The sequence below is a fragment of the Chiloscyllium plagiosum genome, unplaced genomic scaffold (assembly GCF_037043375.1).
Source record: "Chiloscyllium plagiosum isolate Xiang-an unplaced genomic scaffold, Cpla_swu_hap1 HiC_scaffold_26, whole genome shotgun sequence".
Lineage (NCBI taxonomy): Eukaryota > Metazoa > Chordata > Chondrichthyes > Orectolobiformes > Hemiscylliidae > Chiloscyllium > Chiloscyllium plagiosum.
In genome coordinates, this window is record NW_028270164.1 from 28,604,593 (window position 1) to 28,620,330 (window position 15,738).

The 15,738-nt window shown below is 36.7% G+C and overlaps 1 protein-coding gene across 3 annotated transcripts in view; it reads left to right on the forward strand.

Annotated features, from left to right (window-relative positions):
• Positions 1–15,738, forward strand: part of LOC122563198 (TBC1 domain family member 22B) — a 314,506-nt gene that overhangs the window by 100,547 nt on the left and 198,221 nt on the right. For all 3 annotated transcript variants that reach the window (XM_043716741.2, XM_043716742.2, XM_043716743.2), the window contains exon 6: positions 14,385–14,513. In XM_043716741.2, the coding sequence (XP_043572676.1) occupies positions 14,385–14,513 (129 nt within the window). The remainder of the gene's footprint in view (positions 1–14,384; positions 14,514–15,738) is intronic.

Here is a 15,738-nt window from a genome sequence, read left to right on the forward strand (position 1 = left end):
ATAAATTTAAGGTGAAGGGTGGAAGGTATAGGGGAGATGTCAGGGGTAGGCTCTTTACCCAGAGAGTGGTGGGGGCATGGAATGCGCTGCCTGTGGGGTGGCAGAGTCAGAATCATTGGCGATCTTTAAGCGGCAATTGGATAGGTACATGGATGGGTGCTTAAGCTAGGACAAATGTTCGGCACAACATCGTGGGCCGAAGGGCCTGTTCTGTACTGTATTGTTCTATGTTCTATGTTCTACTATGTTCTTGCTGATATATAGTGTCAGAATGATGCTTAGTTTTGGTCAATAATCAGTCGTGGTGCCCAAGGAGTATTTAGATCTGCACTTATGATACCGAGATATAAAAGGTTGGAAAATGGGTTTCGGATAATGAGGTGCTTGTTTTTTGACTGGCACAGACTCGATTGGCCGAATGGTCTTTTTTTGTGCACTTGACCCTGATCACTTTAACTATTCCTAAAAAGTAAAGAGGACTAACGATAATTATTTTCAGCTTAATATTGTGTTATTTCTTTCCATGTCCCATCCTCTGAAAATTTCAACTCATACAAATATTTGTTGCCTGTATTCTGTACCCTAAATTGTGCCAGTTTCCAATCGCTCACCACACATAAACCTGCTAATGTACATTAGCTTTCACATTGCCATTGCCTTAAATTCAAACTTTTTATCATTGCACTTCATAACCTTGCATCCTAAAATCCTTAAAGATATCTGTATTCCGCCAAATTCTGTTGTCCTAGCATTGACAAATCAAAATCCTTGAGTGTCTTCCTTGCTTTTTCAATTCACTCTCTGCTCTCTTAGGAATTTCCTCCAAACCTGGCAACATTAGTCATTTACCTCGCTTTCTATGGCTTGATGTTAGGTTTTGTTTGGTTACAGTGATTGTGAAGTACTTTAGAATGTTTTGCATCATGACAGGCATTTCATAAGTACAGGTTGTAGTTTTCTAATGGAATGGTAATTTCAATCTATATGCAAGTAGAATAGAGATTAAGTGCCTGTTAATGTATACTTTATATTTATGATACATACTTTTGGTATCCCATGAAAATAAGCATTTTGGAAAGTAGTTTGGTTAGCCAGTTTTATTTCTTTGGTGCAAATTTGCCTTTACTGCTTTTGAAATAGTTATTTCTCATGTGAATTCACACTTAACACTCTGCCTCTGTGTATGTATCTAATTTAGGAAATGCATTGTTTTCAATATTTTTCTGAGTGTACAATAACCTCAGCTTCAAATCTTGCATTAGTAAATTATAATTTCATGTGAATGCCAGTTCTTATTCAGTGTTCAAATTGGTGACAGCCAGATGGATGAATAATACATCCTAACCTTGTAAAATCTGTTATTTTTATCAGCAGGCATGCGTGATAATGTGAAGATACACAAATGATCTATCAGTCAAATATTATAGAATGGCTACGCTGTGCTAAATCAATATCATGACAGACTGGCTGTCCAGTTAATCTTTAGTTGCACAGATTGTTCGTTGTCAGGGTTGACCCCTGATGAATTACCTAGCTATATTGTTAAGGCTAAATAGTTAGATCTTTATTGATATGAGGAAAATGTGACCATCAGTCATGTCCTTGCCAATTGTATTTTTAGCATCCTCCTTGCTGAGGTGTTGTGTGGATCGTGTAATTTTTAGTTTGAACTTTGTGATCCAATAAGAAGTTTTAGTTGTTTGTCAAAATCTACAAATGCTTGTGATTTTAGGCAAGTTGGTATGTTTTCTAGGCTGGATGTGTCCAGTTTACAGCTAAATATTGTAAGTGGAATCAATTGTTAGTTTTTAAAATTAGTTGAGTAAATAAATAACTTAATGGTCTGTTTTTCAGATGGGCTCAGGACGGAAAATGACTGACTGAAATTTTTGTATTGAAATTATTTTGCCCATCAAACTAGGGCCAACTTGTCTAACAGACAGAATTTTGATACATCTAAGAGGAAAAGGAGCAAGATGCATGGAATTATTTGACTACCTTGTTTAAAATTTGGGTGTGGGTCAAGTACCTGAGGTCAGTGGTGAAAAGAAGATAGAAGTATAGAAATGGAAATTAAGCAGTGGATTAGTTCTGATCAGAATAATTGAAGGAAATGTAATGAAATATCATGTGATAGAAAAGTATTGCTGAAACTGAAAGGAAGAAACTTCAAGACAGTTGTAGGACCTCTACAAACATCCACTCCCTCTACTACTAATGTTTAGTAGCAGCAATGTGGACTATCTGCAAGCCATACTGCAGAAATTCACCAAAGATACTGAAATAACACCTTCCAAACCCATGATCACTTCCTTCCAGAAGGACAAGGGCAGGATTTCCATGGGAACACTATCACCATCAAGTTCCCGTCCAAGCCACTCACCATCCTGACTTGAAAATATATTGCCGTTCCTTCACTGCCATTCGGTCAAAATCCTGGAATTCATTCCTGAATGGCATTATGGATCAATCCACAGCAGGTGGACTGCAGTGGTTCAAGAACCTTCTCAAGGGTAACTAAGGATGGACAATTATGGCTGGCCAGCCAGTAACACCAAATCCCATGAATGAATATATAAAAAGAGTGCAGGAACTTGGCAACATCAAGGAGAGAGGAACGATGACAAATGCTAAAAGGATTTGGATACTGAGGTGGATATATGGAGTAATGAGTGTGCAAAATCATGGTCATATGCATCGGAGGATCAGGAAAAGTGGTGGAAACAAAGGATAAAATAACTGATTGAAATTGTTTAGTCATCTGTCATGGAGAAAGTGAAGAAATGTGATGGCCAAATGCAGTGATGAATGACCTTCATGCAATGTGTTTGGTTACCTATTCTTCATCAATGAGAGGAGTTGGAGAACAGAGATTACCAAATGTGTGAAACCAAAAAAAAGTGTCAGAATGAAAACCAAGTCTGTCAAATTTAAGTAGAGCTCTTAAGACGTCTAGGCTGGCAACAATAAGCTGTAGTAATCCAAGCAGTTTTGATTCATGGAAAGTGGTTTGGTTTGTATCAAGCTTTAATGGTAGTGTAATTAACTTCAGTGCTGACTGCATTACGGGTTCCCTGTTTGACACCACTGCAATTGGCTATCTCGTGGATTGACATTTGGGTTTAGTGGTGTGTAAGACCCAGTTTTAAAATTCTGATATCTCTTTGTTCCCCTAATTTTTATTGTCCAGTAATGAACATTTTTTGAGTAATTTGGGTGTTTTGTGTGAATTCTTAACTTGTCGTGCAGCAAATGGAGCTGACCTTGTTTGTGCAGTGACAGATTAGTCTTTGTATACATTTACATTGCACATTTGTTTTTTCTCTCAATTGATGACACTCTGCTTTGTTTCTGTTGCTTTACAGATATTAAGTGCTTGTAATGTGACAGAAATACAGACTTTTCTAAGCAGCTGGCCTAATTAATAAATCTGTATTCTAATTCATTTACGGTATTGGATTGGCAGTGTTTTCATTCAATGAAATGTACGTATCAATGATTTTTGTAGCTAATTCGCATTTTATAATGTTATATTTAGATGTTATTAATTTTGATATTTTTGCCATAGTTGGTTAAACTGTAATCTTCAGCTACTGACATGCATCAGTAGTAATATCCACATTGAGTTTGAAATAATCAGGTGAAGACCTAAGAGTTTGGATCATCTGTTTAACTGCAATATTCTTTCAATGTTGGCATAATTGTGCAAAAGATCAAGGCATTTTGGGTGGAAATTGTATTCAGTGCAATTTGTGTTTCCACAAGCTTTTATGGTATTTTTAAAAAATTTTCTGCCAGAAGATCTCACCTGCAAAAATTTAAATATCTTTTGCATGCAAGAGCCTTAATAGCTGTAATTTGGAAAATTCTGTTGTAACTTAGGATGTAATAATCAGTTCCATGCTTACTAAATTAGAAAGTAATTTAATATCATTTAGTTTTTAAAAGTAGTTAGAGTAATTTAGAATTGGGTTATTCATAGCTTGTAGATTCATATTATGATTTGGCAATTTTCATCTATTTGTGATAAATCCATGTTCAGCTGCATAAATCGAACTTTTTACTAAGTTTTCACTTAAGGCATTCTGTACAATGCATTTTTAAAAAAATTGCTTTAAGGAGTTTCCATATGGCACTGGTCTATCTCAGATTTTGCGCTTGGTATGTAAATAAGTTTGAGTGGTACCTTGAAGGTGAAGGGTATAAAAAATTCAAAGATTATAGCATGTGGAGAAATAGATGGCGACATCTTGAAAAATGTCCACAGCACAGAGGAGGAGGTGCTCGATGTCTTAAAATGCATAAAGGCGGATAAGTTGCCAGCACCTGATCAGATGTACACTATGACTCTGTGGGAAGCTAGTGAAATGATTTCTGGGCCCCTTGCTGAGATATTTGTATCATCAGTAGTCACAGGTGAGGTGCCAGAAGACTGGAGGTTGGCTAACGTACTACTATTTAAGAAAGGTATTAAGAAAAAGCCAGGTAGCTATAGACCAGTGAGCCTGATGTCGGTGGTGGGCAAGTTGTTGGAGGGAATCCTGAGGGACAGAATTTACATGTGTTTTGAAAGGGGAGGACTGATTCAGAATAGTAAACATAGCGTTGTGTGTGGGAAATCATGTTTCACAAACTTGATGAAATTTTTTGAAGAAGTAACAAAGAGGATTGATGAGGGCAGATCGGTGAACGTGATCTATGTCGATTTCAGTAAGGCATTTGACATGGTTCCCATGGGAAACTGCTTAGCAAGCTTAGGTCTCATGGAATACAGGGAGAACTAGCCATTTGGATACAGAACTGGCTCAAAGGTAGAAGACAGAGAGCGGTGGTGGAAGGTTGCTTTTCAAACTGGAGGCCTGTGACCAGTGGAGTGCCACAAAGATCGGTATGGGGTCCACTACTTTTCTTCATTTATTTAAATGATATGAATGTGAACATAGGAGGTATAGTTAGTAAGTTTGCAGATGACACTAAAAATTGGAGGTGTAGTGGACAGCGAAGAAGGTTACCTCAGAGTACAATGGGATTTTGATCAGATGGGCCAATGGCCTGAGGAGTGGCGGATGGAGTTTCATTTAGATAAATGCGAGGTACTGCATTTTGGAAAAGCAAGACTTGTGCATTTAATGGTAAGGTCCTGGGGAATTTTGCGGAACAAGGAGACCTTGGAGTGCAGGTTCATAGTTCCTTGAAAGTGGAATCACAAGTAGATAGGATACTGAAGAAGGTGTTTGGTATGCATTCCTTTATTGGTCAGACTATTGTGTATAGGAGTTGGGAGGTCACGTTGCGGTTGTACAGGATATTGGTTAGGCCACTTTTGGAATATTGTGTGCAATTCTGGTCTCCATCCAGTCGGAAGGATGTTGTGAAACTTGAAAGGGTTCAGAAAAGATTTACAAGGATATTGCAGGGTTGGAGGATTTGAGCTATAGGGAGAGGCTGAATAGGCTGAATCTGTTTTCCCTGGAGCATCGGTGGCTGAGGGGTGACCTTATAAAGGTTTATAAAATTATGGGGGGCATGGATAGGATAAATAAACTCCTGGGGTGGGGAGTCGAGAACTAGAGGGCAGAGGTTTAGGGTGAGAGGGGAAAGATATAAAAGGGACCTAAGGGGCAACTTATTCACACAGAAAGTGGTGCATGTATGGAATGTGCTGCCAGTGGAGGCTGGTACAATTGCAGCATTTAAAAGGCATCTGGATGGGTATATGAATAGGAAGAGTTTGGAGGGATATGGGCCAAGTGCTGGCAAATGGGACTGGATTAGTTTAGGATATCTCGTCGGCATGGACGAGTTGGATCAAAAGATCTGTTTCTGTGCTGTACATCTCTGACTTTATGACTCTTATCAAAACAGCCCTTTCAAACCCATTACTGCATTTTCACACTTTATCAGCTTTTGCTACAAGCAGTGTTTACCTTAGCATACGAAACAATACTATCCCATCAAATCTCCACAAAATATTACAATATTAATCAGCTCTTACCAACCTTCTCCTGGACTTGAATAATTCCCCAATTACTAAGTACCTGTTAAATACCTTTCAACTGGGCCATTATCCCTTTCAGAAACTCACTGACAAAACAGTGCTTCCATGAAATTGCATGAATGAATGAAACTCAAACTGGCAAATAGTAAATAAATTTCACAACCCAGCTGCACTAATCAGTTTGATATCCTTTTTTTATTAAATGCAGGTACGATTTCTAATTTATTTCGAGCATATAGGCCTAGTATTTTTACTAACATTTATTAACTTAAAAGACAAAAGAACAAACACCTCCTAATTATGATGTGGAGGAGCTGCTGTTGGACTGGGGTGGACAAAGTCAAAAATCACTCAACACCAGGTTTTCGTCCAACAGGTTTATTTGGAAGCACTAGCCTTCAGAGCACTGCTCCTTCAACAGGTGGTTGTGGAGCATAAGATCATAAGACACAGCATTTATAACAAAATTTATTGTATGATACTTTAATCTTTTGCGATAAATTCTGTGTCTTATGATCTTATTTTCCACAGCCACCTGATAAAGAAGCAGTGCTCCGAAAGCTAGTGCTTTCAAATAAACCTGTTGGACTATCACCTGGTGTTGTGTGATTTTTAACCACCTCCTAATTATGCAAGCAGAGTGAACAGACGCTCTTAACCCCATCAGAAGTAGCAGCCAGCATTTAGCATGTTTTAACCCATCTCCTGTCCCCCACAACAGAAGCCTTTCAAAGCTTCATGTGCTATCGATAAACATGTAACACCATAGTAGTGGAATGTTATTATATGTAGGAACTCTGTATAAAGAACTGTATTTAGGAATTCTACTGCAGTCTTGCACTTGTGCGGTGATTGCTGAAAAAAGATTCAATTTTCGCTACTCACTGATTTTGGTTGTTATTTGAACATGATCCCACAATACAAAGAGTGACAAAATCAAATCATGAATGCTATCCAGCCGGAATTAGCGGCTATTTTATTTATTGAATTAGTAGAATCATTGTAAAGGACTTGCAGTAATTTATATCTATATCTTCAATGGTGAGAGATCATGAGCATGGTGTAAAGTTTGCAGCAAAGAATATTTTAATGTAAATGACAAAATTCTGCAGTTATTAAAATCTATAACTGAAACAGGTGGAAGCACACAAGTAAACCAGCATCTTGTCAGTTTGGGTGTACACTCTTCATCAGAACTGAAAGATGGATTGGGCAGCATAATAACACGGCGAAAATGACAAATTGCCACTTTATCTCCAAAGAAAACAGGTGTATTGAAAATATGAGCACTATGAGATATGAAAGAAACAAGGTTTTTTTAAACACCTTAAAAGTGAAGAGAGAACCACTGAGAGCTTGTGCTTGGAAGTTGTAAGGTAAAACTTTCGTAGAAAAAAAGAACAAATATGTGAATACTATTCTGCTGGAAAACTTGCTTGTCCCTCTCCAACACAGATTTGCCTTCGATGTTTGATGTGGATGGTGAGAAGGGAGGATTCTCTCCCTGAACATAGTGTTACTATGGATACATGGATTGGGGGGAGGTTACAGATGTTGCTTATGAATTTGAGTGATGTGTACGAGAAACATAGACAGGCTATTCTCTTTTAAGATTGTTTCAAAATCTTTGGAATTATATCCTGGATTGCCATACAAAGTGCATTTTAAAAATACATCTTATCTATTCTATATAGTCATTACAATTACAAGATTATTGTGTTTACATTCATACAAACACAATTATATTCCATAATTATTATGTAGGTATCTCAATTATACCAATCTGAGTTGGGAATACAAGTATACCTGATATAGCTGTACTGTGTTGAAATCCTAGTAATAAGTTGGACTTCAGTTCTATCGAGTTTTGTTATTTTTATTGGTCCCGCAGGGCTCGACAGATCTGAGACTTTTTGTGTGCCTTCAACACTGACTGAGCACAATACTGTCAGCCAAATTCCTTTTATTGGTTTTAAAAAAGGTCTGTTCACTCAATTTTAATCGGAGATGGCAGCCCATGATAGCCAAGATGTTACTGGATCTTCAGATTTTTCTGTTTTAGCACTTAAGTGCTCATGTCGATCTATGATCAGTGATGCTAGCATAATAAAATTCTCTTTAGACTATTGTTTAAAGAAAAACTCTCCATTCTCTGGAAAGAGAAAATACTCTGCTGCTGTGGAACTAAGGTGTAGGCATTTCAGCCAGTATACATAGTTATGGAGAGTGATGACTACTTGACCTTTTCAGATAGGTTCACATGTAAATATAACATTTACTCAGAATGTTTAATGAAGAAGGTTATGGTGGCCATAGAAGCAGTCATTTGCATTTTGTTGATATTTCTATACAATAGCATTACTGGAATGGACAGATTAACATGATCATTCTAATCTTAATCTGTTTCGTCACTTGGCTAATTGGAGATAAAATTTGTGCTGTAAATGACATTTTATTTAGTTTTGAGTTCCATTTTTGTGAATGTAAAAGCAGACATGATAAATCAATTATCTTTAAAGTTATAAATTAGTATGTTTTAGCTCACAGACATGAAAATATACATTTGTATTTCTGGGTTAGGTACTTTGTAAAATCTGTAGAATTAATGAGGGTTAAATTGGGGTGCCAGTAGTGTAAATCAGACCTATAGCAGTTCAGAATGCTTTAAATTGCTTTTAGTTTTTCTTTGAAGGCAGTGGACAAGAAAATTGTGGATGTGGTACAAAATGGATTGCTAATTTGCTGCAACCATGCTTTGTGCGGTTGGCACAGCCCAGTTTCATCTGAGATACGTTAAGTAGTTTAATTAACTAACTAAACTTATATAAGTGATCCACAAGCAGTATTGTACAAAGTGTATCAGATTCATTTTAAATTCTGTCACATATTTTGGAGGCAAACGTGTAACTTAATAGCTGTGGAATTTAAGTTATTTTAATGCAGACTAAATGTTGGTTAGCGTGCACATAATAGGACAATCCTGATATAATTTTCTGTACACAACCCAGAGCAGATTTGAATCATTTTGTGACGTTAAAGTCTGTTTGTTATTATTAGTTAACAATGAAATGTATCAGCCACTTGTTCAGTTTCCATCTCTCAATTAGAGAATATGGTTATATTAGTCAATATATTTTACATCATTTGTATTAGTCCTGAATTACAATATTGAATTAATTGGCAAGTTCGATTGATTGTTGTACCTTTATGCACTGTCAGTGATCTGTGTCATTGCCTCCTGTTTAATTTGAAGCATGGCTGTAATGATTAATGTTCACCTGGACCATCCCTTAAAATACATTGAGCATTGTGCATGCAATTGGCAATTGAACGAAAGGCAATATGAGGGAAAGTGTAGGAAGCAGAGCGAGAGAAGAAATGTTAAGGGAGAGTAATTAGATTACATTACATTACAGTGTGGAAACAGGCCCTTCGGCCCAACAAGTCCACACCGACCCGCTGAAGCGAAATCCACCCATACCTCTACATTTACCCCTCACCTAACACTACGGGCAATTTAGTATGGCCAATTCACCTGACCCTGCACATCTTTGGACTGTGGGAGGAAACCGGAGCACCCGGAGGAAACCCACGCAGACACGGGGAGAACGTGCAAACTCCACACAGTCAGTCGCCTGAGGCGGGAAATGAACCCGGGTCTCTGGCGCTGTGAGGCAGCAGTGCTAACCACTGTGCCACCGTGCCACTGTAAACAAATTAAACATGAGGCAATGACACAGATCACTGACAGTGCATAAAGGTACAACAATCAATCGAACTTGCCAATTAATTCAATATTGTAATTCAGCAGTGAGATCTGCTGTGTTCCTCATGCAAAGAACTGGCACTGAAACAACAGGTTGAATAACCTTCTATGCTGTAGCCATTTTGATTTTATATTACATGAAAAGCTTGCTAAAGAGTAGGAAAAATCTAAATGTTGGAGTTATGTTTAAGAAATTCTTGAATACACAGTTATTCCTGGATAATATGGAGGCATGAATTCTCTTGGATGTTCAAAATTGATTTCATAATGATTGGGCAACAAAGAAAATTTCAAGAATTGAAAGTAAAAGTTGCAAAAGGAAGGTCACTTTTGGGGAAATTGCAACATTGTACATGAACAAACAAATCAGCAGCCAAAATAGCAGATGCAATGGGTCAATTGAAAATTTTAGGACAGAACAATAGTTAATCAACTTACTTTAAAATTTAGAAAGTTTAAAATTGAAGTGCTAGAAATGTGACTAATGACTAGAAATTTATTATTTAAACACTTTATTATACTATGTATATGCTGTTTAAGTCTTGAAGGATATTGTCAACGATATTGTTTGCTTTTTTAAAAAATTGGTCTTGTTTGAGAATTTTCTTTTCATTGTAATTCTGCTTCATTTCTTTGTTTTGAAGGCTTTCTTTATGTGGTAACACTGATGATGGAAACCAATTTAAATGCGCTACTAAGCTCTGATACTAGGAAACAATAATTAATGTGCGCATTTGAAACTGAAAGCACTGATATTAACTGGACTAATATTATTCTAGCTGCTTCAATTCAAATTAGGTTTTCAAATTCATCTGAAGAGGTTCTAATAGCACCACTTATATTTAAAACTTTATTTTTAGTAAGAGCTGATTAAATGGATAAGTTGAAATCTTACAGTGCCACTACAGGGAAGAATTCTTTATCCTCATTGGCAATGGCCTTTTATGAATGGAACTTCATTCAAGAGCAGTCAATCCCATTTCTAGTGTTGACCCTCATTGTAATAGTAATGCCAAGGTCTTAAAGATGAATGAACTATGTTTTGAATGCTCTCTTAATTCTCATCACTTCCTCCAGGTTTCTTTATTTTTCATTGCCTGTTACAAATAGATGGCCTAAGATCTGACTATGTGCTATTCTTGTATTATTTCAAGTTGCTTGTAATTTGTAATTGAATTTCTATGTTCTAAATAAACAAATCACAACTGAAACAATTTCCATGTGAGGCTGGTAACTGGATATTGCTACCTGAATGTGTCTTAACTTTTGGTTTTCTTTTAAATTCTAATGTTGTTAGACATCAGGTCTTCTGCATTCTTTTGCGCAACTTCTGAATTTTACTGTTTATAAAGTATTCCCACAATTATAATGCAAGGGACACTTTTGGGGTGAAATTTGTCCTTGGTGGAAAAAATAAAAATGTGATTGCAAATCAGAATCCATTTATTCTTCCATTAGTGAGAATGGCACTGGAAATGACTAAGGCCTTGGAGGCAGAGAAGCAGCTCAACATGAAACTTAGTTATGTCAGTTACAGTGGACCAAATGGTGAACACCTGAAGTTTCTATGGCTTGAGTATTACTGCCACACTCAAGTGGTGCCCAAAGCTAAATGTGATGCAATATATATAGATGAGTAACCAATACAAGATTAACAGAGTTGAAATTTTAAAAAAGTGTTATACAGCAAACTTGCCATTGTAGCATTGCAAACAATGAGGAACCGTGGTGTGAACGTATTTATCATGGAAAAAATTAGATAGACAAGCAGAAGAGCTAAATAGAAGCATTTGTATAGTGAGGAGAGATAGTACGTTGCTTCCAGCCTTTTTTAACCACTTTTAGATTGAATGCAACAAGGTGTGTTTTATCAAAGAAGTGTTTTTTTAGTGCTCTGACTTGAGAAAAGAACAATGTACAGGGTTTTTCATTGTTGAAAATTGTTTCATGGGTTGTCGGCATTACTGTTTGTTTGGCAGTATTTATTACCTATTCCTAGTTTCTCTTGAAGTGGTGACAGCGGCATTGAATTTCAGCAGCGCATGGATGGATACGTGCACCCAAGCTGCGGCAAGGGAATTCTAGAATTTTAGCAACAATGGAGGCAACGTTCAAAATACATGGAACGACATCTTGGAAAATTCTCTCATAGGAACATTAGTTGAAGTAAAGTTCCCATAGAATGGAAGGAAACAGTGGCAAGCTGTGTCATCTCTTATGTTTGCTGCTGGCTGACTGATTCACAAGAGCTAATTGAATGTTAATCTTCCTTGCAAGATTTGCTTACAGGAGTAATAAAGATTTGCTTCGATAGATTAAGAACTTGTTTAGACTTTTTCTTGAGTATTAGGATGTTAACAAAGAACACTAGTTTATAAGAGAAAAGTAAAAAGCTCTATATTATATATATATATATAATTCGAAAGGTATTAAGCAGCAATATCCTCTTACAACCAGTCAGTCCCAGGGAAGTATCACTTCTGTCTTGACTCTTTAACTTCCTACTTGAGTGACTCTTTCCACCTCTTCTCTTTGGATTATTCGTGACCCTGAGCATCTCTTTCTGTGCAGGTTATAAAACTCAACTTTGTAAACATTCCCGCAGTCACTGATTGAAACATTTAACTTAAGTTCCATGCTGTTCTTTGCAAACATTGTCTTTAATTCACTACTCAAATAACTTGTTGACCTTTTTTCAGTAGTTACCTTCACAGATTTGAAGACTAAAAGCTATCCTTAGTCTACTTTTAATTCCAAGTTTCCAAATAATAGCAATATAGAGAGGAACCTGGAATATCCGAATGACATGGCGGGGAGTATTTTGTACAAATAATCGAATGCCAAATAATCGAGGTTCCTCTGTACTGCAAACCTACATGACACTTCTCTTCAACCTTCATCTCTGCATCCCCCCCACCCAAAAAAGGAATATTTTGAAAAGTGTCTCATTAACCGCAGAAAATAGCATTCAGTGAATGCAGAAAATTGTCAAAAGGAAATCAGTTAGAACCATACCAGCTGATCCGGAACTTTAGAATGGAGATGGGGGGACTTTTCATTCAGGTTGGAGAATCTCTAAGGTTATTGCTGACACAAATCCTTTTTTTTTGTAATGCGATGGTTCAATAGTTCTTCTATAATGTGGCATACTTTGAGTTTTTTTTAATGTGGTTTTTTAATGTTCTGCTGTTCACAATACAATCACAGCCTCTATGAATATATTCTATTACTGACCTTTATAGTAAATGTAAAAGAAAAATAATATTCAATCAAACCATGTTTCATTCTGAGGTCTGACTTTCCATTATTACCAATAGCTGGATTCGTAATATGGTCACAGTTAGATCCTTTGTGGAGAAAGAGGGCTTTGCTATTGTTCTGAAAAAGAATATCACTGAAGAGAGGATTTATAATGTCAGCCAGCATTTGAAGGGAAATTGAGTGTGCAGTAACTTAGTGAGAATAAATTCAAGGGATTCAGAAGTGGGTTTCATGGAAGAGTTGAGGTTAGAAAGATCATGAGGAAAGTTAGGATAGAAACTGTAAATGGTTGTAAATTCAAGACTAGGGAAGTGCTGTGTCCATGGGTATCTTGGCAGGAAAGTGGGATACTGTGCATCTGAATAGATGATAGCAGTTGTTGAATGTGAAGGAATGGAGGAGAGCAGTTTAAGGACATGGCTGATAATGACAAAGTGACACTTGCACTGGTTTGTTTTTCCAAGATGATACATTATTGGAGGTGATTTTGACAGGAGTGTGAGACCCCATGGTTTTTCATATAGTCCAACCAGACCTGTTAGCTAATTGTATTATGTAGCTCATTTCATGGACATGTGGAGTACAAATTAATTTGAATTATTTTTATTGTTTCTGCAATATGTTAGATGAAAGATTTATTGTCAGTTTATAGGTGAAAATCTGGCTTGTCTTAAAAAAAATACTATGCCAGCTATTTATAGTTTTAAAGTCAGGAGCGAAATTTGTAGCTCCCCTGGTCCCACTATTCATTATAATATTCTGCTGGCGACTGAAAACGTATTGCTGTTTCCATGTTTCTGGACTTCTTATTGGAAAACACTGGAAGTGCTGGCAGGCTGATTATACACCTGATCAGCCATAAAAAATAAACATAATGCAGACAGTGGAAACCTGAAATAAAAAAAAGCGAAACTCAGCAGGTCTGGCAGCATCTGTGGACAAAGAAATAGAGTTAACATTTTTTGGTCTAATTTTCTGTTTTCTTGAATTTCTGATTGGATATATTGTGGACACCCCTTTCACATCCATCTCGTTTCCCTTATTGGGACTTGAAGCCTGGGGATGAAGAGTGCAGGGGATTCTATTTCAGACATGAAAGTGCTTTTAACTGGACCACAAGACCGCAATAAATTAAGTTAAATGCTGGAGTAGTAGATTAAAATTTGTATTCCTTTGCTCGTTTTGAATGGTGAGGTAGTTGCCTGCGAGGGTAGTTATGCAACTGTAATTTTATTCCTTCTTGATTGCGAAAGCTGTACTTGTGGCAAAATGAATAAAAAGACCAAATTTGCTCCTTTGCCCCTGTTATGTTCTCCTGCATTTCTGTCATCACATAATTTTTCTCTAACTTTTTCATAGGGTTATCTACCTGCAAATATGGAGAGAAGGGAAATCACTTTACAGCGAAAACGGGAAGAGTATTTTGGGTTCATTGAACAATATTATGATTCCAGAAATGAAGAACATCACCAGGATACATATCGACAAGTACTACACTTTTCTAAATTTAACACTTATTTTTTAACTGCTAATGTCGTAATTACTGCTGTAATTTGAAATGTAAAATAAAGCTGCAAAGTGTTGGTGGAAAATTATGTTTTATTTAAGAGTTTTGACTTATACTCATCAGGATAGCTTGCAAGAATGCCATTTGAAAGGGAAAACCAACATTTATACTGTGTGCAGGGAGTGCTGATTGTTTGGAGGATGCAGTTTTAATGATGTATAAGTAACTGATAGAATTACTTAACTGGGTAGGTTGACTCTGGTCAAGGCAACCAGCGAATGGTTGTCATCAATTTTGTTGTGTTGAAACAGGCCCAATGTGTGTGTATATACATATACATATATAACAACTTCGGTTATCCGAATTTCGGATTATCCAAACAAGATTGCAAGGTCCCCTTATAATGTTATCCATCATCCAAGCAATCAGTTGTCTGAACAAAATATTCCTCGTCTGTCTCATTCAGATAATCAGGATTGTTCTGTTTATGTTCTTTCTGTCTATAAAGAGCAGGGTCCTGTGCATTAATGTATATAGCTTCTAGCACAAGTAAATGCAACACACTGCGAGTCCAACATTCTTCACCAGTATTCAAAATCTATTTAAATGTTTTTTTTTGCCATAAATGTAACTGTTTATTTTATTCTGTAAGAATTAAATACTGCATTATCTGCATGCCCAATAGGAACAAAACTGTATTGCTAAACACTGATGAGCTCTGGCTGTAAGATTCTTATTTTGCAGCAGTAATTCTGAAATAAGGCGTGGAAGTTCAGGATTGGGACTTTCAATTCAAATTTACATTCTTTTGTTTTGAATTTTCTTGAACTTCAATTTCTGATTGGATATGTGGAAAAATGATTGTGTAATTAGAAAGTTTTTTTTAAAGTTGAAGGCATGTGCATGGGGAATGTGCTTTTCACAACTCTAATGCATCCCAAAACAACTTGGATCCAAAACTGCAACAGCCAGTTTGTGAAAAGGGTAGTTCCAAAATGAAGGAAATTGAGATTTAATTTAGTGGTGTTGGTTCAGAGGCAGAGATCTGCAAGAATAATATGAGAACTCCCCAGGTGCGTTTTGACTAGTGTCTTGGAATGCACTTGAGATTTCCAATTAAATCTGGGATCTCATACCTTATCTGAAAGTTTGCACCTTCCAATGGCACAACACTCCCTCATTACTACATTAAGATGAAAGTCTATG